This window comes from Aythya fuligula, chromosome Z (assembly GCF_009819795.1).
Source record: "Aythya fuligula isolate bAytFul2 chromosome Z, bAytFul2.pri, whole genome shotgun sequence".
NCBI lineage: Eukaryota > Metazoa > Chordata > Aves > Anseriformes > Anatidae > Aythya > Aythya fuligula.
Window position 1 is genome coordinate 14,831,860 of NC_045593.1, and position 24,623 is coordinate 14,856,482.

The following is a 24,623-nucleotide window of genomic DNA, read 5'->3' on the forward strand; positions in this document are numbered from 1 at the left end:
GGCGGGGTACGAGGGTTAAAGTCACTCCGCAGTTGTAAGGGCAGAAGCCAGGGCTTGTAACGCTACGAGACAGCAGGCACACAGCTTCAGAAGAAGGTGGGTAACGCAGTTTAGTGTTTACTCTCACATTTTGAAAGTTTAAAAAGTCACACAGTTATAAAGCACTTCTGCATTCATCAGCTTTGTCCAAAAAAAAAAAAAAAATTAACATAGACAGTAGGCACATCTGTGTTAAAAGAACAAGACTCCACATCTTACAATAATAATCAACTGATAAAATACAATTTATTTCAAAGTTTGTATTAAATGCTTATAGCAAGACAAACATGAAAGTTTCATTTTTCAAAGTATTATATCCCCAAATGAATTTTTACCTATATCCTAGTGAGTCATATTGCTCATGGACAACAAGGTTTATTTATGTTTTTGTAAAGCTACAATACAAAGGCAAAACAATTCAGCATACTCCAACTGAGTAAACTTGACATGATACAGTAACACACTTGCCCTATTCGAATATTTGCTTAAGCTGCCTCCTTACACCCCTGGCATATTTCTCAGTGAAATTTGGTTTCACAGCCTGATGTGACGCTAAAATAAAAAAAGATCTGTAAGATCCTCTGCAAGGAACATGCGAAGAAAGCAGTTTCAAGCAGTTTCAACACCAAGATCTACAAAGCGTAAGAAAGTCACACTACAGATAAATGTACTGGATTCAAATAGCTTGTCAGTCCTTTTCTCCCTCCCTGTATAAAAAATTCAGTTCAATCAGAAAACTTTTGGCCATCAAAACTGATTTATCATACCAATGAAATTTACTTTGAAACTTGCATAAAGTACATTTCTGCCAGAAACTTATTTTAATCCCCAGATACCAAGACAAAGTAAAAATCATGGTTGCTTTAAAGCACAAGAGGGCCAAAAAAGTATATAAAAATTATAAGCTATTTGCATCTTGACACCTTGCATTTGTGATCAGCATTACAAATTTACAAACTGGGAGCCGATACCATTTGCAAATAATTATTTTAATATATGCAAGAGACAGTTTCAGTGATCCCAAACCAATTCCAGTGAGGAATTACTTCAATAAAAAAAATCTGTGCGTTTTTTATATTTGTACAAGTGCAATACTTAACAGTTTCAAAACAAAAGGATAACAAAGATGAGCACACATTTATTCAGTACATCAGAACCAATTCTTACAAGACTAAAAAAGGACTTGAAGTAGGATTTGCAGCTGGTCCCTCATATTGATATCTCAATCTCGGTTAAAACCCAAAGCTCTATCTCAGAAAAACCTTCTACTTTGAGAATATAACCTTCCATTACAGGGACCACCTGAGACATTACTTGAAGACAAGAACTGAAAGTTGTACCTATATACTAGACAGACCTCAATTGCCCAGTTCAGAACAGAGTTACAGAAGTTCTGGGACTTAAGCAGCTGTAAATTTCTTCAAATTCCCAATAGATGAATTTCTGGACTGCATCCAGCTGGACTGCATTAGATTGTTCTATCTGTAGTTAGCAGTATGCCATGAATAAAATCTGACTCACTGGTCATTGGCAAGAATCCCCATCTGTTCTAACAGAGTCCAGGTTAGAATGTTTGCTTTAATGCACTAATTTCCAGTTTTTAAATGGGAGAGCAATCTTTGAAATTAAGTCATGAAGTTTATTTTGAGGGGAAGAATCCTTGAATGAGAAATTACAGTGTTTTATTATAAGAGTCTATTAATGTTTACATCCATTGGTATGAGGTGAAACTGGAACTGTGGGTGTACAAATTAGACATACAAAAGATTATGTCTTTATGCAAATATTTGCTGTGATTTCAACATTTAAGGTTGTTTTCTTTCTGAAACATTGAAAAGTTCTTCTGCCTCTGTTTTTTTGCATTTAATTGCAATCTACACTTGAAAACATTTTGTATGTTGACACTTGGGTTGTCATGTTCAGTTTAAAATATTCAATTGATAAATTGGACTACTTACTCCCACAATTAAAATTGCAAAATTTACTAATATAGGTGGGCTTGGAAAAGTCTAACCTACATATGTGGTTTCAGCTGCAGTGAGTTCTATGTCACATATATAAGTTAGCACATAATATAAGGAGCCATATCAGAATTCTTTTTTTGTTAGAACTGTCAATTTTAGTTTGTGGAACAACCCCTAAGCTGTGCTCTTAAATAAATATGTATGTTTCTACGGATTCTCAGCCTGCAGTAGCATCAGGGAGCTGCTGTGCTGCTACCACACTAAGTTATGAGCTAGCAAAGCAGTATAAATCAGGAACTTGCTGACAGTTCTTCAGATCAACATTTTGTTTCAGTCCATTGGGTGCCAAATATCAGCATCAAATCTCTTGGCACTTCTGTACCTTCAGTTCTACTTACACCTCACAGAATTTCACCTTCAAGTGTGCTACAAAGCACCTATGTGCTTTAAAAATTCCTATTGGTTGGATTTAAACAGATTTATCAGTTATTAGAAATAGTACATAATAGCATATTAAACTATTTTTGATTTCATTTACTGACAAATAAGGGGGGGGGGGAAAACAGTAGTTCTAACATATTACTGTTAGGATATACTGATAGTTCCAATCAACTGAGGCACAATTGTAGGTGGTGACCAGCAAGTCATACGTCGGTCACTGAACTAGTAATTGTACATTTTCTTACAGTGCATCAGATGTATGCATCACTAGCAAAAAAAAGCAACAAGAAGGTCCGTGTAACTTAAGTGTTATATGAAGCCTAATGTGCACTTGATGTAAAGTGTTATGAACACTGTCCAAAGGACATGTGACTTCCTGTACCTGTAATTAAGCTATTGGACAGCAGACAATCAGAATTTGCTCCAGCTTCAAAGCAATGTATGTAACTGCCCAAAATCATTTCAGTCCCTGGGTAAATTGCATTTTGCAGCTAGTTTTTTCAGCGCCTTAGTTAATTTAACTTGATTACAACTGGAAGCATCTGACTATGATTTAGGCATGCTTATTGCTGTAAAAGAAATAAGCCCATCTTCAAAGTTACTGTGCAAGTATTTTAATAAGATTCGCACACATCTCAAAAAATTCTATTGTATGACTCCCTGATCTCGGAGTTAAGTCAGCCGTTGAAGACTCAAGTGAAGAGGTCACTGATGAGGTAAGGGATGTATCTGCAGATTTTCCTTGTGCATCATCTGAATCTTTCTGACAGGATCTATAGTTGCTCACAGAACCTGATCTCTGTGGAGTTGCAGTCCCAGACTTTGCCTCAGTAATTTCATCTGAAGGGGGAAGGAGAGAGTAGAAAAGTTAGTTATCAATATCAAATTGACCAGGGGAACAGCAATCGTCTTCCCTTCCTGAGACTTAATCTTGTGCAGATGTCCTTACACAAACTAGTATTAGGCATGAAGCACGGTTCATAACACATCTCATCTACTTTAGTTAGACCAGCACCTGCCATGTTTTCCATTAACTAATTTCAGTGACTAACAGTTCAACTGATTTAATCTGCTTAATTTATCTTTTAAATTTAACCTTATGATGCTACCTACCCCATATAAGTCAAATAATACTTTGTACACATTTTGTAGATGCTTTTAGCTAGTATGTACTTTGTTATTGTTATTTGGCTTTGATTTAATTGTATTTGGTTATATTATTATTATAATTGATGCATCAGTTGCTATTAATTTACATTAATTTATCCTTCTCTTTTGGAAGATTTTCTTTTAGTATCTTTTACATCTATACTGCAGCAACTTAAGCTTACCTCCCATATGAGGAAGAAATACTTCTACCTTAGAAGTCATGTTCTGCTGAATTTATCTCTACTCTTACTTAAACAGAACATTAGCTTGACTCACTTGTCACTAAAAAAAGTTATTTCCAGGAGAAATTAGTGAAAACAAAAGGGTCTGCCTTCTCAGATCAGTCAAAGCTACTTTAAACTAGTTAGGTAAGACAAGTAGAGAACCATTCACCGTGTCAGAACAGAGTATCAAATCAGCTTCATGACTGGAAGAGCTGCCAAATCCATGCCTTGGGGTTGTATTTTCTCAGAAGCTGAAGACAGGACTGCAGCAGTCTAACTTCCCACAGCTGCATGGCTCTAGGAAGTCATCTCCCCTCCAACTAAATTTGCGTTTTTCCTATATACAGTTGTTAGGAAAGTGGTTAGTCCCCTCTATCAAGTACCACTAGATCTCGGCTAACACCTGTATTTTCAGAAGGGATGAGGCAAGAATAGGAATAACAAATTACATTGAACTGACCTAAAAACCAGACTTAGCCATCCTATACAATAATCCAGTCAGACTCCAGTAAATCTGTGCCTTGTTTTCCTTGGGAAGTTATGCACCCCATTAGCTGTATGCAATTTTGCTTTTATTCTACTACACCCTTGTTAGGTTACACCCTCCTCCATTCATTTTCAAGGAAATAGCAAACTTACAGTTCTATGCAATACTACAGCCATTCTATGAATTATGACCTTGCTGCAGGTTAAACCACCACCTTTGAAGACTTCAGTTACTACAATTCTTATTTCAAGTCTCCTACCATTGGTCAGTTGACCTTGGCTGGCAGCTAAGTGTCTAGCAAATTCCTATACTGTATATAGACACACACATACAGTGAATATAGTGAACTATGTAGTTCACTCCTCTATTTCTCAGCCCAATGGAGGAAGAGAATCAGAAGGCCAAAGTCAAGAAACTCATGATTCAAGATAAACATGGATAATTGAACCAAAAAAAAAAAGTGGTGCAAAGGAGATCATTCACTACCTCCCACAAGCAGACTGAGGTCTATCCAGTCTCTGAGCAAAGGCTACCTCCCCAAGGTAGCCGTTCTATTCTCCCTCCCCTCAGTTTGGTTTGTTTAGCATGTTTTGCTAAGCACGGTATTATTTGTCACTGGATCTCTCTTGGGTATGTCTGGATCAGCTGTACCATAGGATGTGTCCCCTCCCAGCTTCTTGCTCACCCCTGGCCTGCTCACCATGTGTGGCAAAGTTGGGAAAAAGAAAAGGCCTGATACTGCACAAGTACTGCTCAGCAACAGCCCAAACAATGGTGCTACTAACACTTCTAGTCACAAATCCAAAACACAGCACCATACAGCCGGCTATGAAGAAATTAATTCCATCTCGGCCAGACCCAGTAAAACAGTGTACAATCCAAGCCAAACCGGCATGCATACATGTCAAACTCTATCTTCACTAGGAAGAGATATTTACATTTTTAGCTAATATTTAAATTAATGTTTAAATCGAGGCCTCACAGGCAGTTTAGGTTGATTCCTATACTGCCTCTCCTAGCTCTGTCCACTTTTGTACCACTGGCATTAGTGCTACTGCAGACATGAAAGGAGCGATTCAGGAGTTAATACAGGTAAAAAGCAATATGAGAGATGAACCAGATAACCATTTGATCACAAGAACACTAGGATTGAAGAAATAAACAAACACTTGGTTTCAACTGACAAAGGGCAAGGATTTCCCTTTACTTCTAAGTGAATCAAGATACAGCAATTAGAATGATTTCCATTACAACTCATAAGTCTTCACATACCATCAATGCTACGGAAGTCCAGCAAGTATGTCCTGCTGTCCACCTGATACAGCTGTAGACTCATTTTAGAGTATGCACTTGTCACTGGATTCTTCCTTCGAACACGCAAATAGTATGGATTTACAACCTAGGACAAATAAGATTTGAGCAAGTTACCAAAACTGCTTGAGATATACTGCATATTGTTCCTCTCATTTCAACTCACTGGTATTAAGTGATTTAAAGCTTACCTGTCACAGCTTCCCCCCACCCCAATAGAAAAAACATTCCTATAGCTGCAGCAGAAAGGTTTGACATGTTACAAAGATTTATCCTGTCAGCATAAATTGCCTCCCCCAAAACCCTTCCCGAACAGCAAGCAAAAGCTGTCAGCATAGTGCACAAGATTTTTTTTCCTGCACATGAAGATGCATTTTTTTTTTTTAGACTTCTAGTCTATGTAATCACACAGCTCAAGCAAAAGTTTACTGTTACCTATTGTAAAGACCTTCTATTCTTTTACCTTCCATTCATAATCCAGCTGCTTAATTGCTCGACACACTTCAGCCATGATATCATTTGGTCGACTTTGACTCCGTATTCCCAAGTGCCACTTAGCTCTTCTTACTCCTTGGTGTTTTGATTTTTGTGGATTCAGCTCATCGAGAGTATGGCGAGGACGAGGTGCTTCAGCTACCAAGAATGGCACTCTTTCAGGATGAGGGCGAGACAGATGGTGATCATCAAGAAAAGAATCTGGTGGGCTTGTAGCCAGGTAGAAGTCTTTGGCCTCATTCATTATTCTTCTATTATCTATAATGAGGTGATAAGCAACAGCTAAGGGGTCCTGATGATTTCGGCTATACAGACAGCTTAGAACTTCCTCTTCAGTGCATTCAAACTTCTCACACACTTCTTTTAAGGCTTCATCATCAATCATGGTAGAGCTGTATGAAGGGTCTTCCGGAAACAAGTATTTGGGAAGGTCCTGCTTAAACCATTCATGTTCCCTAGATTTAAGAACAACAAGATTAAGGCTATGTATGTAAAGCAAGCCTTTCTAGCATTAAATTCTTTAAAAGTTACTTTCAGCCTGTACAAAAAAAAAAAAAATTGTCAGCCTAAGCACTCCTCCTGTGCTTCTGCCAAAGCAAGTTAAGCATGCTAAGGGAACTGGACATTTCTACATAGAGGAAAGTAAAAATTGCCTCCTTCACAACATTTTTCTTGACATTTGGAAGGAGACAAACAAAAAAAATCTTTCCTGGCAGTGTTGCAACTACTTTAGCTCAAAAAATATCTTTGTGTAACTCCATCTGCTTTTTACATAAGTGATACATATATTTATTTTTAACTGCCAGTACCTTAGTTTCGAGACCATTTAATCTGAAAAGTGCTCCCTCCTCCACAAGCACACATATAATAACAAAATAAAGAAAACTCAATCCTGAATAGTTTCTTTGGCAGATGTTCTGACAAGGATTTCTGAACAAACTCACATGCTCCACACCCCCAACAAGTTATGTTTTTTTTCCATTCAGAACAAGACCAGCTTGTCTCCAATGCATACAAAATTGAGGGAAGAATATGTAAAAGTCAGTCTGTACCTCTTTATTACTGTATCCATGAGCTTATCTCATTATTATTACTGTATCCATGACTTATCCTTCTTCATAAGAAGGAAAAAGGAAAGATCCAGAATTAACCAGATAATTAACCTTATTTTTTCCCCCCCTCTATGACTGAGCAACTTGTGTGCCTACAATAAATTGCTTAACCAGCCAAAGAATATGGCATGACACTATGTTGCAGAAATGAAAACTATCAAAACTAGGCTTACTGCATATTAAAGAGCAGTTACGCTGATCGAGCTCTATCTAGTCAGCATTGATCTGAAAATATGCCTCATCACCAATACATTGTGCAAAAGGCATTTTAATCAGTAACAAATAGTTCGGAAGCAGAAAAAGCTTTTCCTATACTAATGCAAACCACAGCCCTAACTGGGCAACTGAGCTCAGACAAATATTTTATTACTATTCACTGCAATGATCCTCTCCTCTTGCACACATGCACACTTCCTCCTAGAACAGTTAAAGTATTCAATAATTAAAATCATGCTGTTGTTAAGCTGTAAAAAAAACAGTTGAGTATAGACCTGGCTAGGATGCAAAATCCACCCATGTTCTGCCACCAACATTTTTCAACATTTTCATCATTTCTCATCTGGACATGCTTAAGATAGCTTAGACAAACTAGAGTTCCTTTCCACTCAGGTTTTACAGTTCTAGGTTAGTGTTTCCATGTTTTCTGATGGGAGAAAATACTCCCTGTTGTAATAAAGGACTAAACAAAATGCACCACATTTTTTCTTGAAAAAACACAAACATTGCTAGCTTCCTAACTTCCAAGCCTAAAGGAAGAAGCATTTTCACTACAGTAGTGCTTTCTTCTTAGAGTTTCTCACAAAGGAAACAGGAAAATGTAATTATGCTACTGGATGAATTACAGCTTAAATTTTGTTGTTGTTTTACTTCATACTTGTCAAAGCAGTCACCCTCTTCAGAATCCCATCTTGGAATCTGGAGTCCATTATAGCTATCTGTAGGTTTAGCTCCTCAATATTCTATGTAGTAATTGTCACTTATACAGCAGTTTATGCTGGGGTTTGAAGCCACACCAAGAAGTGCTACGGATGGAATATTCACCGTCTTAACATGATTTTTCCAAGGGCTGTATAAACTTTGATTAAGCAGTAGATATGTTACGAGTAGTAATTTCTCATCAGATGTTTAAAGCATAGGTTAGTGCTTTAATAGTTCTTCAAGCAAAGATTTTTTTTTTCCCCAGAAAGAATAGTACTGTGCAGTTTTTGCAAGCCATTCTGCAGTTAAACAGCTTTACTTAAGCTTAGAGTTTCTGAAAATTCCTGTAACACGTACATTTTACTGTGACCTCCAACTAATACTTCTTTGGCCATACAGATCTAGTGGGAGGTGTCCCCATCCGTGGAAGGGGGTCTGGATATACATGATCTTTAATGTTCCTTCCAATCTAAAACATGGTTAGAATCATGATTCTATGATTCTAACCATTACAGCTAAAGCCAAATGACCAGAAGTTGATTTTATTTTGTCTCAGACTATAAAACAAGGACAAGTGTTACAACTAGTTTCTTTATACTGCACACACAAACTAAGACAATCATACAAGCAGACGTCAGTGTTTTACCTAATGTCTCTGATTGTTGCTCTCTTCATCGGATCCACTTGCAGCATGTGTTTCAGAAGACTTATGACAGATGGATTCAGGTACTGAGGGGTATAGAAGATACCATCACATATCTTCTTAAAAAGCGTTGGCACATGATCATCATCAAATGGAAGTGTTCCACATAACAAAGCATAGAGAATAACCCCACTACTCCAAATATCTACTTCTGGACCTGCATATAACCTGGGAAAAAAGTTAGCTATTAGTAATTTGTGTTGAATACTTTTAAATAGATTTCAAACACACGCACACATACTTTAACTTATATTACTGTAATTGTGTTAACCTGGGGACAACTAGTCTGCAATTATGATAACATTTCATTTCTATGCTACGCCTCCCTTGAACTCTAGCATCCTAGCATCCTTTCCTTTCAAAAACATAATTAAAGCTAGGGAACAAGTATGTAGTTTTCTCCTCTATTGTGTATAAATACTCCACAAATGCAATTTATTACGATGGTAAACTGAAAGAAGTCCATATAACAGGACTTATCACACATTATCTCTGCTACCGCCCAGATAAAATAGACATTCAGCCTGCCATCACCAATAGATTGGTATTAGAGTTGCTGTAAACAGCAGACTTGACAATAAGAGTCCAGTAAAAAGTAGAAGTTATGTTCAGACTGAATATAATTCTGCAATGGGTGTTTCACTGCTATTCAAAATCACAGCAGATGTCACCTCTAATTCTATCCATACCTGTTTCCAAGATGTGAGCTGTGATATTTTTAAACCAATTCAGGCACACTGTACACAGTGGATTGTGGCATTAGACATCACCTCCAACTTACAGGAGCTATTCAAAGCTAGTTCATGGGAGCCTTAAATGCTTATGAAAAAAATTATCACAGCAATTAACAACTCAGCCCAGTTTCTCAGCATCCAGCTGAGAATGTCAACAGTTTTGTAACCTTTAGAATCAAGCAGCAAGATAACTGAAATACATGCACACATGTATTCAAAATAAAAGAAACTACCTTCCTGAAATTACTTCTGGTGCAGCATAGTTAGGGGAACCACAGCTTGTTCTTAAAAATTCTCCATCTGACATCATATTTGATAGACCTGAAAGTGTATAAGAGTAGCTACTAAAAATTCAGAGAGCAAAATGATTTCACACTGCATATAGCACCTAGAACAAGTCACCAGTAACTTAAATATTTTAACATTTAGCTCAGTTAGGAAGCATAGTTGTTTGGAATTACTAAAAAAGGTTCATACACAAGAACACTACATGATCCTAAGTTTAGCAGAAATTTGAGTCTGACATAATCCATTATTGTACACAGCAAAGGCATGTTTGAAAATATACATTCATTCTGAGACTAATGATTTTGATTACACAGGCAAGACAGAAAAAAGTTGTTCTAACGGAGACAGAGAAGCATAACAAGATAGGATTTTGATCATTAACAAGAAGGCATCTTAAACATATTCGTTTCTAAATAATGAAGTGGAAGATGTTACCAAAGAATTGCCCACAATTCTCTAAGAGTTTATATATATTATATATATATGAATATATATATATCAGAGGAATTGAGAACTGCACACAACTTTGCTTTGGAGCAGATGACAGTCACCACAACCACCTGAACTCTCAACTAGTTGCTGAATCACTGCAGCTTAGTATAGTTTTGGTTTAGATACTGTTAATGATTAAAGCATACTTTAGGACCAGGCCATCTTTGTTCACCAGCTCTCAACATAGTCTGAACTACCTCTTCCAGAATAGACATGGAAAATATTTTCTAATTTCCTCAGTGGAGGCTGTATTATAAAGATTACTACAGGCCTGAGAACTCAGTCCAAAGAGAAGGAATTATGCCCTTTCACCAAGGGCAGGAAGGGAGAGTGAAGAACACAGCCTGACTAGCTTTGACTAGCTTTCACACTCAAAAATTTTTCTTAAGCTTCTGTCACAATTAAGCTAGTCACAATTAACTGAGTGCTACTGTTTTGCTTATGCTGGAGATGCAGGACAATTTTTATAAGTTGCTGTACTTCATTTCTTCACCAGGTATGCAATTTCACCCAGAGCATTCTCTACACTTGAGAAATTGTTAGGATTCCCAATACCCACATACTTGAACACCTATATTTTCAAAATATACTTAGAATACTTAGCATTATCTAACCTCTTTGATCAGACAGCTCAAAATGCTTTATAAGGGCAGGTATTATCTACTGCATCTACAGGAGACATGTCATAATGAACACAGCAGTATGGATACCTTAACGTATTTATATGGATGTTCTTCCTTTTTTTTTTTTTAAAAAAAAAAAAGGGGAACTAGCTACCGGTCTCCTCACCGTCTGTGTAACAACAGCTAGTATAAACAATTTAGCTTTTTGACTAGTTAAGTATCTACATAACAGAGAGCCTAGGACTTTGCAAAATTAACTATTTTACCTTTTACACTTTAACTACATTTTTCTTACCAAATCACATCTTTAGTTTTTAAAGTGAATTTAGAGTAGTTTCATAGAAGGAGCAACATATTTTACTAGAGCAAAGTAGTTCTTAAATATGAGGAACACCCTTGCAATATAGTTCCAAGAGAGCTACGCATCTGCATTTTACAGATGGAGAAGGAGGCAACAAGAGGGTCAGTTTTCAAGTGAAGGTAGGGAACTATGTCCCCACTGAAATCCAGCATTTCAGAGAAATTTTTAAACAAGACTAAACCAAACAGCTCAGTTTCATCCACTCATACAAAATACCTGACTTGAAGAAAGATTGAGGAAAACAAACCACAGATGTGCAAGAACACTGTTTTGCTTTGCATTCATACTCTTCCTGGATTCTGTTCCATCTTCAGGATAACCAAGTAACCACATTTTATTAAGTATTTTCCATAGCAATTAGCAGAACTTAAGTAACACCAAAAGTGTGATCATACAAGATATTAATGCTTACCAAAGTCAGCTATCTTGGCATTCATGTGTGCATCAAGCAGCACATTCTCAGGCTTCAGATCTCTATGTACTACCATATGCCTGTGACAGTAATCCACGCCAGAAAGGATTTGCTGGAACAGACGTCTACTTTCCTTCTCATCAAGCTAAGACAAACAAAGGTTTTAAACAATTTTGAAACAGTGGAAATGAATTATTTTTTATTTACATGAATTGCAGCAATGTTTCCAATGACCTAAAGTTAACATTTTTAGTTTTAATATTTTATACAGCAAATGATCGTATCTTTGCAATAGAAAGCTTCATAACTTACATCATTTTGCTTCTACCATAACTCTAAAATTACTACAACAAAATTGTATTCACACACTCAGAATTATTGAAGTTTCTCAGTCATGCTTTTGAAATTATCACTCAAACTCCAACTTTGTCTAAACAGAGTATCAATGAACTTTGATACTTAAGCACAGTATAAGACTTAACACAAAAGCTGCTGATAATCAGCACAAAGGCAGTAAATTTTGATGCAATTTATGTTCTATTTGCAGCTTTCCCTAGACAGCAGTCTTAGCTAGGCACTTCCTATCAACATGCCCTATAACATGTCGAAGTCAGCTCAGTCTAAGTAGGCAAGATCCTTTTATCTAGCTAGTTTGCCATAAGGGAGTTGGGAGCATTCACAGAAACCATTCTACCAGTCAAAGAGAATAGTAAGGGCAGAATAGCAGCTTCCTCATAATTGGAATAATTCCTTAGTTGAATGGAAAAAATGCTTTAACAGTCATACATTAAGATCTGAACTATGCTAACGTGCTCTGAAATGAGAGATGTTTACAAAACGTAGCCATAAAATGTATTTTAATTGCTAACAGCAAAATGAATGCTGAATACATAAAAACAAACCTTCTTTTAATAGGAATGTTGCAAAAGCAATAATAGAATGCAAGTCATTGACTTGTAGAGTTGGACTACTTCTTACCCTTCCGTTTTTACAGATATAGTCAAACAGTTCTCCTCCTGAAACATATTCCATCACCATGAAAATGTCAGTTGGTGTACTGATGACCTGGTACCTGATAAAGGAAGGTATCTGTTAGTCTGTGTACTCAGTAGAAGAAACTAGAAATAGTCAGATAAACATTTTAGAGTAAAGTATACTTCTACGCTACTCTTTGCACAACACTAGTTTCGTCAGTCAATTTACAGTTACTGCAGTAACACTTTTTCAGAACCTACTTCTCCTTTCAATATGTGATAACATCACTGTAAAGACTAGAAGAAAACTTGTATTTCCCAACAGGAAGATCAGTCTCCATACTTTCAATGGAACATACTTAGATCAGATATTTCTGTGAAAGTATTTGAAGTGCTACCTCACACACAGCTTAACATAGTGAGGATGGAAAACGAAAGTACAAGAGGATTTTGCTAGTGCCTCAAAAATCCATACTTCTCAACGCCAACAGACACTAAAACTGCCGTGTCATAAATAAAGCGTACTTCAAGAATGGAAAAGATATTAATGATGCAAATTAATTCTTTGATTATGAGGTCTATACATTTTTATCATACTTCAGTTAAGTTGGGGGGAAAATGGAGTTTTGAAATAAGCAGGTTATGGCCAAATGCCCTACTTATAAGATTTTGAAATATTTTCTGTGTATCCTTAACTGAAAAGGTGTTTAGTACTTTTCCTCTTACAGCAGTGAGAAATGACTGTTCTTTACACAGAAAGAGAAAGCACACTGATTTGACTGAGGAGTTAAATTCAGGTATGCTACTGAGAAGACAGAAGGTAGCAACTGGATTAAAATGAATGCTTTTAGGTACCGCACTTAAGCACACAAATATATTCCAACTAAAAAAATAAAGTGAATTCACACATACAACAGAACTCATCAGAAGACTAATTCTAAGCCAAGAGGGGAAAACAGACATTTCTCAGCTTGCTGAGACAAATTATTTTTGAACTGCATAGACAGTGAAATCAGACTATTCAGACGTGAAATCAGACATGTACATGTTTTAACAGCTTAATATTAAAGTAGCGTAATAACCTGGATACCACTGAGGCAAATATCAGAACAAGATCTCCAAAATTAGTTTTCCCCTGAAGTACCTTGAATTACAAGCAATTATCTTCACTGATTTTTCTTTCTAATTCCTTGGTTGAAAGTGCCTCACATACTTAAACATCACCAGGTATTTGAAGCTATGGCCCTTCGTATTTTAATCCTTTTTAGTCAAAAGTTACACTGCAACTTCATTTCTAACAACATGGGTGACTTCTCACAGTTGTGAAATTTGTGAACTATAAACTTAAGGCAACCATGAGCAACAGTTTATAGCTGAGATCTTCAGAGATGTCCAACTTCCGGACAGTGAGGTAACAGACAATGTTGGGAGATAACCTCATCATCTCGGACAATAAGCAAGTCTGTATCTCTTGGAAGATTCAGCCATGCCTCTCTACAGTCAGTTTGCTTTTTCTAGCTGTGGAGAAGGTCACTGTGGAAAAGAAGAGTTATGTACCTATAACACAAGTACAGACATCAAGCCCCACAACATAGTTGACTGAATGCAGGAAGAGGAATTTTTAGAGAAGCAAAATGTATCCTACTGCTAGAGGTTAAAAACCAGAAAGAGATGTTCTAGAGGTTTTTAAACTATGGTATACAAAAAAATCTTTGAGACACACTTGAAACATTTTATACAATTTTTAGTAAAGCACAGTGTTCCAAATTATACATTGTCTAATTTGTAATGTTCAGCTGAAGAAATCTGTTCACTTTTATCCCAGCAATTGCTCCATCTAGTTCCTAGGAGAGGAAGCAGCATGATCCTAAGTTTCCAGCATGTCTACCTGCACAGCTGTATCAATCATAGCTCAAACAGTATTTACATGCAGGCTAATAACCTTTCTGCTTTGCGAATACAGGCTGAATAACTGAAAATTTGGGTATCCATCCCCCTTTCCATTATCTCCTACATCTTGACCCTTTCCTCCACATGCAGGAGAAAAAGAATTTTTCCCCATAATTCACTAGAAATATTTACCTGAAACCTATGCTAAGCTGTTAAATCAGCTTAATCAAAAGTACATATTCGTGCTTCACCCCCATATGTCAGCTGATACATTGATACTTCCATTTGTTTTGATTACAGGTTTGTGCTTTGGACTAGTTCATGAACTCTTCACTAGCAGCATTAGCAATGCTGCAGACAGACAAAAGCTCAACAGCCTTCTGAAACTAATCCACTTCAGATCATCTCAATACCTTCTTCAATCTGATTTAGCACTGACTTACATGCTGTTGCCAAACTACAGGAATATACTGGCATGGCATCTATCAGTGGTAGCATGGTCTTAACACAAGACTTTGCCAATAAAAAAAAATTATGAACTCTAACAACACAATTAAGAGTGCATGTTACATACACAACAGATGTGCCCTGCTAGATGCATAGGTACGCTATATGAAACAAAAAAAGTCAAAAATAATTGGCATTTATACCTGGTCTGAGAAAATAAATCACAAGTCTAGCACATATTTAATTGTAATCTGAACTCCGCTGTTAAGTTATTGATTGACTAATAACTAACAGACTGAACAGGCACAATATAAATACCGTACTAATTCGGAGAATTAGTAGCATATATTTCAGAATTCTTTTATATAGATCACACTTAACATACTGCACATCTTCAATTCAGAAAATTTTTGCAATCCACTATCTACATCAGAAAACCATAGGTCACTAACCATCACATTGATAGAAGATATTTTGAGGAAAAATACACAGTAAGCTTGCACAGGAAAGCACTCTACAGTCTTGTTCTTAATTTCTAAGAAAAAAGGATCAGAGACCACCAGAAAACGACTACTGAAACAGTAGCTAAAAACAATAAAACTGATGCTACAAGAAGGATCTATTATGCCACTACCTTTTAACCTGCCTAAAGAAAGTTCTGTGCCCTACCAAGAATATTCACAATTCTGTGAAAACATATCAGAATATACTGAAAATGGAATACATGGAAGCTGGTTAGTTCTCTAACAAGTTACTGATAGTACTTTCGCCCTTTGAATATGTTTTAGGTCTAAGAGAGCACAAGAGATTGTTTAAAAAGATCTGATTATAGCAAACAAATCTTACAGCTTAATTATATGTGGATGTCTGAAGAGTTTGAGGTTCTGAATCTCTCTGCGGATTTTTCCTACAACATCAAGGCTGCGAATCTTCTGTCGATTCAGGATCTTCACTGCAACTTTATGCCCAGTTAACTCATGTTTGCCAACTGCAAGGAACAAGAAAACATTTAGTTAGTCAGGGTTTTCAATTACCCCATAAGAACATCGTTTCAGTTACAACCTAGAAATACCACAGTTAAGATATTAATCATTCCACATATCCTGTTTACCTTTAGGGAGATAGAAAACTAGACAGCACATCATATCCTTCACTTTACCCTAATTCCTCTCTCAATTTTATTGTTAGAATATTCACAGGAAATGTAGGAATGAACCTTAAATCTCATCCTCAGAAGTCTTGCAGCATGACTACATTTTGCACTATTACAAACAAAACATTTTTCTATCCGAAACACTGCCATCCTTGCTAAATAGGATATCATTTTGTTTTCCTGTGTAAGTAACTCCAGTCTTCAGACTCACATGGTAACCCACTCAGACATGCTCTCCTGCAGCTTTTCTACTCAATCTACAAGTATTGCATTTACTTTTTTAAAAAAAAAAAAAAAGTTTCCCTTCTCCTCAAGTAGCACATTTCAGCAGTTACTTGGAATTACTGCTAAGAGTAACCAGTTTACTTGAAAAGTATTTACCTGTCCATGTAGCAGTCTGAACCTATAAGCTACACATTCTGTGCAGTAAAAAAGACTATCATACCAGAGCTTTATTACATATAATATAAACGGCCAAAAAAAATGTGAAATGCATACAATAGAATCTAACAACTATGAGAAGCAATATAAATATGCAACCTCTTACATTCCTGTTTCCTTCCTACTTCAAGAAGTTGTTTTTCTTCTTTGAGGAATTTTAAAGTGTAAAACACTTCCTAAATTGTTACCCTTCTTGAATTCCTTAATTTTGCAGGTGCTTTTTAAAATGGCTACAAAGTTGCTATGAATATATTCTTTTAAACCCAGTGCCAGTATTTTTTTTAGAATCCAGTGCTGGATCACAGATATACTACAGGATGTAAGCATCTCTTGCACTAGACTTTGCTACCTGCATCAGTTTCTGCACACAGTAGTTTAACACTGCTAATATCACATCTATATCCATTTTCAGAAGTACAGCTACCATCCTCTGCAATGTTCTAAAAGCATGCCAGATTCCAAGACAGCTAAGTGTCCACTTGGACACTGGCAACAACCCTCTGCTGAACATAGCACTCTGTTATCTGGGTGCTTATCTCCTCACTTGAAAATCTGACCAATTCCCAGGCTTCAAGACTTACTTAAGTACATCCATAGGAAGCTGTGATAAACAATTCTGATATAATTAATAACTTTACACTGGAAGTCGTACCTATCTTGTTTACCTGACACAGCACAATTAAACATTTATCCACGAAGCCCTCAACAGTTTTGCAGTATTATTTTACAGTATAGCTAATGGATCTGGAAGTACTTATCTTGCTTGCAAGAAACAGTTGCTTGTTCACAAAGTAAAAAATATGTCACGTCACATTAGTGAGAATTGCAAAGACTGTACAGAACTAAGGATTATTAAGCCAACATCTCAGATGTTAAAGCTTAAGGCCAGTGCTATATGACAGACTAATTCTTCTGAAAGTAGAAGACACAGTTCCTTCCCTAGTGGATAAATAATTATTTTGCTGCAGTTATCTATAAAAATAAAAGTCCTCCTGTACTCAAGATAATTTTGACAGAATTAGTAAAAGTTTATCGATCTGTTGATCTCATTTCTAGTACAAAACCCTCCTGTAGCCATTCACCTCTACACTGAGATAAAAAATAATGCAAGTGAGAAGCGATACAGATAACGATAAGCCCCTCTGAATGATTATTTTTATGACAAGAAGATGTTTATTGTGTAAAACAAAGCAGCATGTCTAAGTCAGGAAGTAACCAAGTAGTGGACCACACAAAACTGAACCACCATGATGTGGTGATGAGACGCCATTTTTATCTGAGATCACAGAAAGGCTCCAACTACAGTATGGAAAAAACATCCCCCAGTGCATAGAAGCCATTACCTAAATAGGGACACAATAACCAAACGCTGGGCAAGCACATTCACACTGCCGAGGAATGCAGGACAAGGCAGACAATTAATCACAAGTTCTAGACAGACCACAGATTATTAGAGGTGAGTGCATGGTACTGTAAAGTCATGTTGTGCACAAGAAATATTTGCTTTCAACCAAGCATACAATTAGAGCAATCATCTCTCTTGCTTTCTCCAATTTAAATGTGATTGAGGTTTCAAAGGAAACCAAGAAATTATACCACTTATGTTCACAACCTAAGGAGTAAGAAATCATTAACATGAAACACTCAAAAAACAGTTACTCCGTTTGAATTACCAAGTCTTTGCCTACCTATAATATGAACAGAGGTAAGTCAGAAGTATTTAAAATTTAACCTACTAAAAGAATTTTATCATTACTTTTAGTTAATAAGAAATGTCTTACAAACTAAATGAGAATCCACTACACAGGAATTTGCAGCACCCTTTGGTTTACAAAGCACTAAATTAAATACCTTCTTAAGTATCACGTGCATTTGAGCAATTTTGCATCTTATCATATAAATGCTCAGATACTCAGTTCTGACACACATTGTGTTGTGAAGTTTAATTATCAGCCAATTTGTTTTTCTGATTTGTCAGTCTACCTTAGATGACGACTGGAATTTAATTAGAACCCAGAAAAAAAAGCAATAGAAGGTTACTTATTAGATACAAATGAGCTATATTCAATATGCAAGGTACATAAAAAGCATTTTATTGAAACTTTTATTTGAAGTACTTCTTAGGCAGTAACTTTTGAAGCTGACTGAGCTTTAGTTTGCCTCCAGCCTTGATTTTATTCGAGAACTGAAAGAAATGCTTCTCTGCTTCTTCTGCTGTTCAACAGCTTTGAAAAAATTATTGAAATAAAAAATATTGTGGTTTTGTGCACATAGAGAAAGATCCCCAGAAGTCTGAAAAGTCTTTAGCAAGTGAACAAACTTAATGATTGTTTTCTTCAGTAATATTTTACTAAGTTTTTACTCTTTTTTTTTTTTTACTCAAGTTTAAGATTATATTAAATCTAGCTCTAAGACTGGAGTTTCCAGCCACCATCTATTTCATGAAAACTGTTTTGTTACAAACATATAGGGTATCCACTAGTCCTGTTCTGCTACCACAAATCACATACTTTAAATCTCAAACTACATTCTTTTCACAAATTTTTCATTCCTCCCAGGCACAAGTAATCTTCACTTTTCTGTACAATATAATAGCAAATACAAGTTTTTCCACATTTTTAAAAAATAAATTTGACTTATTTCTTCACTGTAAAGTGGCTTTGCAGCTTTGCTATTGACTGTGTACCTCACATTAGAAGTAAGCTAGCAATTCCACCAAGAAAACATCTTAAAACCATAGTTGTCATATAGTATAAACCTTTATCCACATGCCCTAAGAACTTACTTGAAGTTGAAGCAGTTCAAGGTACGTGGTGCTGCCACAGAATTGTTTGTACACAACTTTAATTAAGCAGTAATTAAGGATTTATCATATAAAATAATACTACAATAGAAACAGCAACTTAGTTAAAGCTTCAGGAATGGCAAGGCTCACGCAATACTTACTCCAGGGTACTGGGGGGGGGGGAGTAGTTCTAAAGTCAAACACATGCTTCCAAAATCCTCCTTTGAGGTGAATTTCTCACCCTTCTCTCTCACCTGCAGTTGCCCACAGACAAGCCTGACCCTCAAGGCATCTACCCCGAGACGCAGTCCTCTCAGGGGTGCCATGAAAAAGCATCCCAGCTCAGGGGGAAACAAGGGCGCAGCCCACTGCAGTCCTTCAAGAACTCAAAGAGTCCTTCCTTGGTATCAGTATGTACAGCATTGTGAAATAATTAACTTTTAGTTTTGGAGTTTTCTGGGATTCTGGAATTTTTTCATTGTTTATGGCTCATGTTGTGCAATCCCTTTACCCTCAACATTTAACTGTACCTTTCCCAATTAGTCACTCCACAGGGGCCCTGGATATGGTCAGGGGGAGGCCTGCTCATCCCATGCCTGTATCAGATACGTGTCAGCAGAGTGAGCCAGTATTGGGCTTCACCACACTCTGTAGATAACAGAGGAATGATGCCAACAGCTTTTCTTTGAGTCACAGATAAGAAAAGATGATGCAGCACCATATTTATTAGATAGGGAATTTAACTACAAGTCAGTCACTTCATTTTGTTCCTGGACTCCGATGTGATTCATCATTTTCCAGCAACAGATTTCAAGGCATCAAGTATCTATCTGCCTGGCACTCCATCCCTATAACTGTGCAGCAGTTCAAGGAATTGCATCAAGGCCTATTGTGGTTTCTAATTCCGAGCAAGTCTCAGCTCTGCTAAAGCAGTAGAGTGTACCTGCCACACTCCACCCCATCAGTACAGTCAATTCACTTTGCCCTCAGAGTGGCAGCGTGACTCTTGCCTCCATGGGATAAATGCATTGGCAAATATTTTATGCCTGTACATGGGCAACTTTAAGAATCATTAGTACGAGCTATAGCACAATGCTTATTCCTTTGTTTTCCACACACCCTATTGTATAAACTGAAAATTTAAAGAAATCTGTATACATGAGGGGGTTCTTTCAGCAGTGCAACTTGTTAAGTCATCCTCCAAACCTGGTACGTAAGGCACCAGCTAACAGTAAACATAAAACAACAAGAGTTAATAAAATCACAATAGGGTGCAGAGTCAGGTTCAGTTCTCCTGCTGCTGTAGGAGACCATCCAAGAGGGATTTGCACCACTGATGCTCTCCATCCTTCATGGCTCTCTACAATACCTGACATATTTCTTCACTTTCACGACAGACTCTGATAAGAGGTCTTTGTCCTATTCTCTGGGCCTGTTGTAGGCTTGCTAGGTCAGGATGATGGAGAAGCCACTTGACTAGGGTCAAATTCATTCCAACAGGTGTTGGTTGCAGTTGGCGACACAGCATATAATCGAAAGAAAAATCTTTGCAAATAATTATGGGTGGAAAAAGATTAAGATCAGAACTGATACTTATGAAAAAGTTATCTATCACCCTAATTTATGTGTATGTAACACTATGAACAATATCTATTAGGAAAGATTTACATAAATGTTCACACACGTACACATCCTTTTTCAATATATAGGACTACCATTTTGGAAATCTTGATGGGATATATTTTGAAGTGACAGATAATTTATTCTGTATCTAAATAGGTTATCTTGAGCTTTAGGAGTATTACTCTCACAAATGAAACCTCATTGTCCTAGAACAACACCTTAATTCACATTAACTGTTTGTCAGTCTTCTCTCTTTTGATAGGTCCACACCCTATGCTCTTAAGGATAGGGTAAAGTCCCATTACAATTTAGTCCTAAAGAGATAATTGGGTGTCCAGTGTATACTGACATATTGTATATAGCAAGGACAAAGGCAACCATCGTTTTGTGTTCTGAATGATAAATTGACTAGTTGCCACAATGATTGAAACTTTTTCAAACTCTGATGCATTACCAGCAAAACAGCAGACACTAACTGGCTATTTTTGCATTCAGCATGAAGACAGAACTGAAAACATGACTTCAGATGATAACATTATGTAAAGCCCAGGAAAAAAAAAAAAAAAAGCCAGTGTTATTTTTCTGAAAACTACTCTGTATTACCTCTAAACATAAGTTTTACCTATAAAGGGGCTGGCTCACAAATTAGAAATAATCAAAATGTATTTGTTAATCCTTCCAGCTGGGTACCACCTATCAGTCCTACAAGAAGAACACTGCAAAAAGAAGTTTCTTTTATATACCTAGTATTTCTTTATTATTTGGTAAGAGAATTATAGAATCACCTAGTCTTCAGAAGTCTCTTTCAGACTAACAACTCATCAACCTGGCTCACTGAAGTTCCATCACTAAACCGTGTCCCTTAGTGCACGTCCCTTAAGCAGCTCCAGTGATGGGGACTCCACAACCCATTCCAAAGCTTAACCATCCTCTTTGCAAAGAAATTCTGATATCCAGTCTACGCTTCCTCTGGTGCAACTAGAACCAATTTCCTCACATTCTGTCCCTAACGCCAATTGCCTTCAGATTTCACTATGCACAGCAGCAAGTTTTCAAAGATACTCAGAGACAAAGTTTCAAAGCTGCAATGACTTGTTTTAACTGCTTAAATGTAGGAGCAACAAACTAAAGTCAGTTCAGCAGGGCTTCAGCTGGAAAAGAAAAACAATGGTGAGGCCATTCAGAGTAAATATGGCATTCTTACGAAATACAGATACCAATCATGACAGCTGCAGAAAAAAAGCTGAACAAGCATGTTAGGTTCACACAAATATTTTGACAGAGACCAAAAACAACCCAACCCAAAGCTCAGAATGTACTCTTAAAAAAAAAAAAAAAAAAAAGCTGCATGAATGTTTTTACTAAATTAAATGGACACTAGTTAATACTGTGCAAAGGCATATTCCTGAACAACTACATTAGATAGAAAACTGATCTTCACAGTCCCCTGCCAGGTGTCTTATCACTGCCTTCATCAAGGCCTATTTACATCAGTGTTGCAGTCTATACAGATCAGCACTCAACCTAGTTCTAAAGACTAGCACAAATATTGTATATTTATCACCACAAATAGTATCCTCACCTCAGCACAAGTTACTAGAAGTCTGACTACTCGTTCCTTTATGAAAACTAATCATTTGAAACACCTGGGAATTAACTTTACTTTGGTTTCAGCAGGAAGCATCAGTGGTATTCAGCAGGAAGCGTCAGTGGTATTTAAAAAAGAAAAAGCTAAAATACGCGTAATATTTTATGCTGAATCCCTGTAAAATTTAAGTGAGAACATGCTTCACAAAACTCATTTGTTTTCAGCATTCTCTTTTACCCAGCCTTTCACTGCTGTGGTATTTTGCTTTCCCCATGTATTGGCTAGAACCAGCTGTCTCCTCCACAGACGCCCATCTGAGGCACAGTCCAGTGAATGAGGTCAGTGGTTAATTTAGGCTCAAAGACCTAGAAGAAGAGTTAAATTGGCAAAACATCACACCAGCCAGTTATCTATGATGGTAAAGAGGCAAGTGAAAAGGCAAATTCGCCCGACAGATGCCTTGGCAGCGGGAGACCTTTACCAGGCGCTGTGCAAAGCGCTGGCTTTCCAGCCCATTTTGGGGGCTGCTACTGCTGTTAAAACTAAAACCCCCCACTTCCAAGAAGCCGTATGCCTGACCCACACACCACGGAAGCGCGATGGAAACCCTACCTGAACAGGAACTGAGTAATTAGGAGGGGTTTTTTTTTAATGCTTTTTCTTAAATTGCCAAGTGACGAAACCTTTATCAGAGCGGCCAGATGAGGAAGAGCAATCGAGGGGAAACCTTAATCTCTATTCCATTGCAAGTCCGCCGCGGGGTACCTGCACCCCTAACAGGAAAACTTTTTTTTTTTTTTTTTTTTTTTAAGTCCGAAAGTTGGGTAAAAACCGACCGAATTCGTCCCAAAGACCGCGCCTCCCTCACCTCCGTGCCCAGCCCGCCGCTTTTATCGCCCTCCCTCCCCTCGTCCCGACACCGCCCGGCTCCCGGCGCTGCCTCCGCACACACGGATCACGACACCCCCGACACCTTCTCGGTCGGCAGCCCCGCAGTCGCGACTCTGTCGCGACAGCCACCGCTCCCTTCCCCCCTCCCCCCCTGCCTGAGAGCGCGACCCCGCACCTCGCCCACCGCCCGCCACCTCGCCCTTCCCCCGGCCGGAGGAGCCGGGACAAGCGGCTCACCCTTGACTTTGCCGAAGGTGCCGACGCCGAGCGTGTCGCCCAGGATGTAGTGCCCGATCTTCACCCGCCCGTGCTCGTGCTTCTGTTTATCCGCCGCCGCCATCTTGAGCCAAGGGCCGAGTCTGCGCATAGTGTCACCCGCCCGCGCCGGGACGGAGGGCCGACGGGGGAGGAGCAACCACACTGCGCCCGCCCGCACCGAAGCCCGGCAATGAACGCCGCATTTACCGCCCGGCCGCCCTGCGCGGAACGAACCATTGCGGCTCCGCGGGGGGGTGCGGGACAGCCCAGCGGCCCTGCGGGGGGGGGGAAGAGGTCTGTTCGGGGCTGAGAGGGGGTTGTCCCTCCTGGCGCCACCGTGAGGCGACATCTTGGTTAGGCGGCTCCGAAAATACAGAAAAACAGGCCCGCCGAGTCATTGTTTCTTTCTTTTTTTTTTTTAATAAAGCCTTGGTTTAAACCCTCCCCTCTCCTCAGGGAGACACGCCGGAGACCGCCCTTCCTTATTGCCGCCTGTGGCCGGGTTGTCCGAAAGAGCTGTCCCACCCCGCCTTCAAAGAAACGGATGAAATTGGGGGAAAAAAGTGACAATTGAGTAGATACTTTTGTCTAGGGAGATCATCGACTCGAGAGGAAGGCTGCTGCCAACTCCCATCCTTTCTCTGTTCCCCTGCTCTCCAGAATGAGTGAACAAAACCAATAAAATGCTTTCCCTTGCCAACCCTATGCACAGCCCCAAAATGTGTCTGCAAATAGATCAATGTATTATAATACAGACCACATAAGGATCTTTCAGCGTGCAGACAACAGGAAGTTAAAAATACGAGTAATGACCTTAAAC

At 38.1% G+C, this 24,623-nt stretch overlaps 1 protein-coding gene across 1 annotated transcript; it reads right to left on the minus strand.

Moving 5' to 3' along the window:
* Window positions 1-266: 266 nt before the first annotated feature.
* Window positions 267-23,937, minus strand: PRKAA1 (protein kinase AMP-activated catalytic subunit alpha 1). Its single transcript, XM_032205724.1, has 9 exons — window positions 23,783-23,937; window positions 15,911-16,052; window positions 12,732-12,825; window positions 11,754-11,898; window positions 9,811-9,898; window positions 8,787-9,011; window positions 6,079-6,565; window positions 5,577-5,703; window positions 267-3,284 (listed from the first exon to the last, which is right to left on the minus strand). Exons 1-9 carry the CDS (start codon window positions 23,910-23,912, stop codon window positions 3,043-3,045), a joined length of 1,680 nt encoding a protein of 559 aa, XP_032061615.1. The 5' UTR covers window positions 23,913-23,937; the 3' UTR covers window positions 267-3,042.
* Between the last annotated feature and the right edge of the window lie 686 nt (window positions 23,938-24,623).

Coding starts and splice junctions, on each gene's coding strand:
- PRKAA1 (XM_032205724.1), bottom strand. CDS start 23,912: ATGCGCAGACTCGGCCCTTGGCTCAAGATGGCGGCGGCGGATAAACAG. Junction 9,012..9,810: donor CCAGAAGTAATTTCAGGAAG/GTAGTTTCTTTT, acceptor CTTTTTTCCCAG/GTTATATGCAGGTCCAGAAG. Junction 3,285..5,576: donor GGACTTCCGTAGCATTGATG/GTATGTGAAGAC, acceptor TTCCCCCTTCAG/ATGAAATTACTGAGGCAAAG.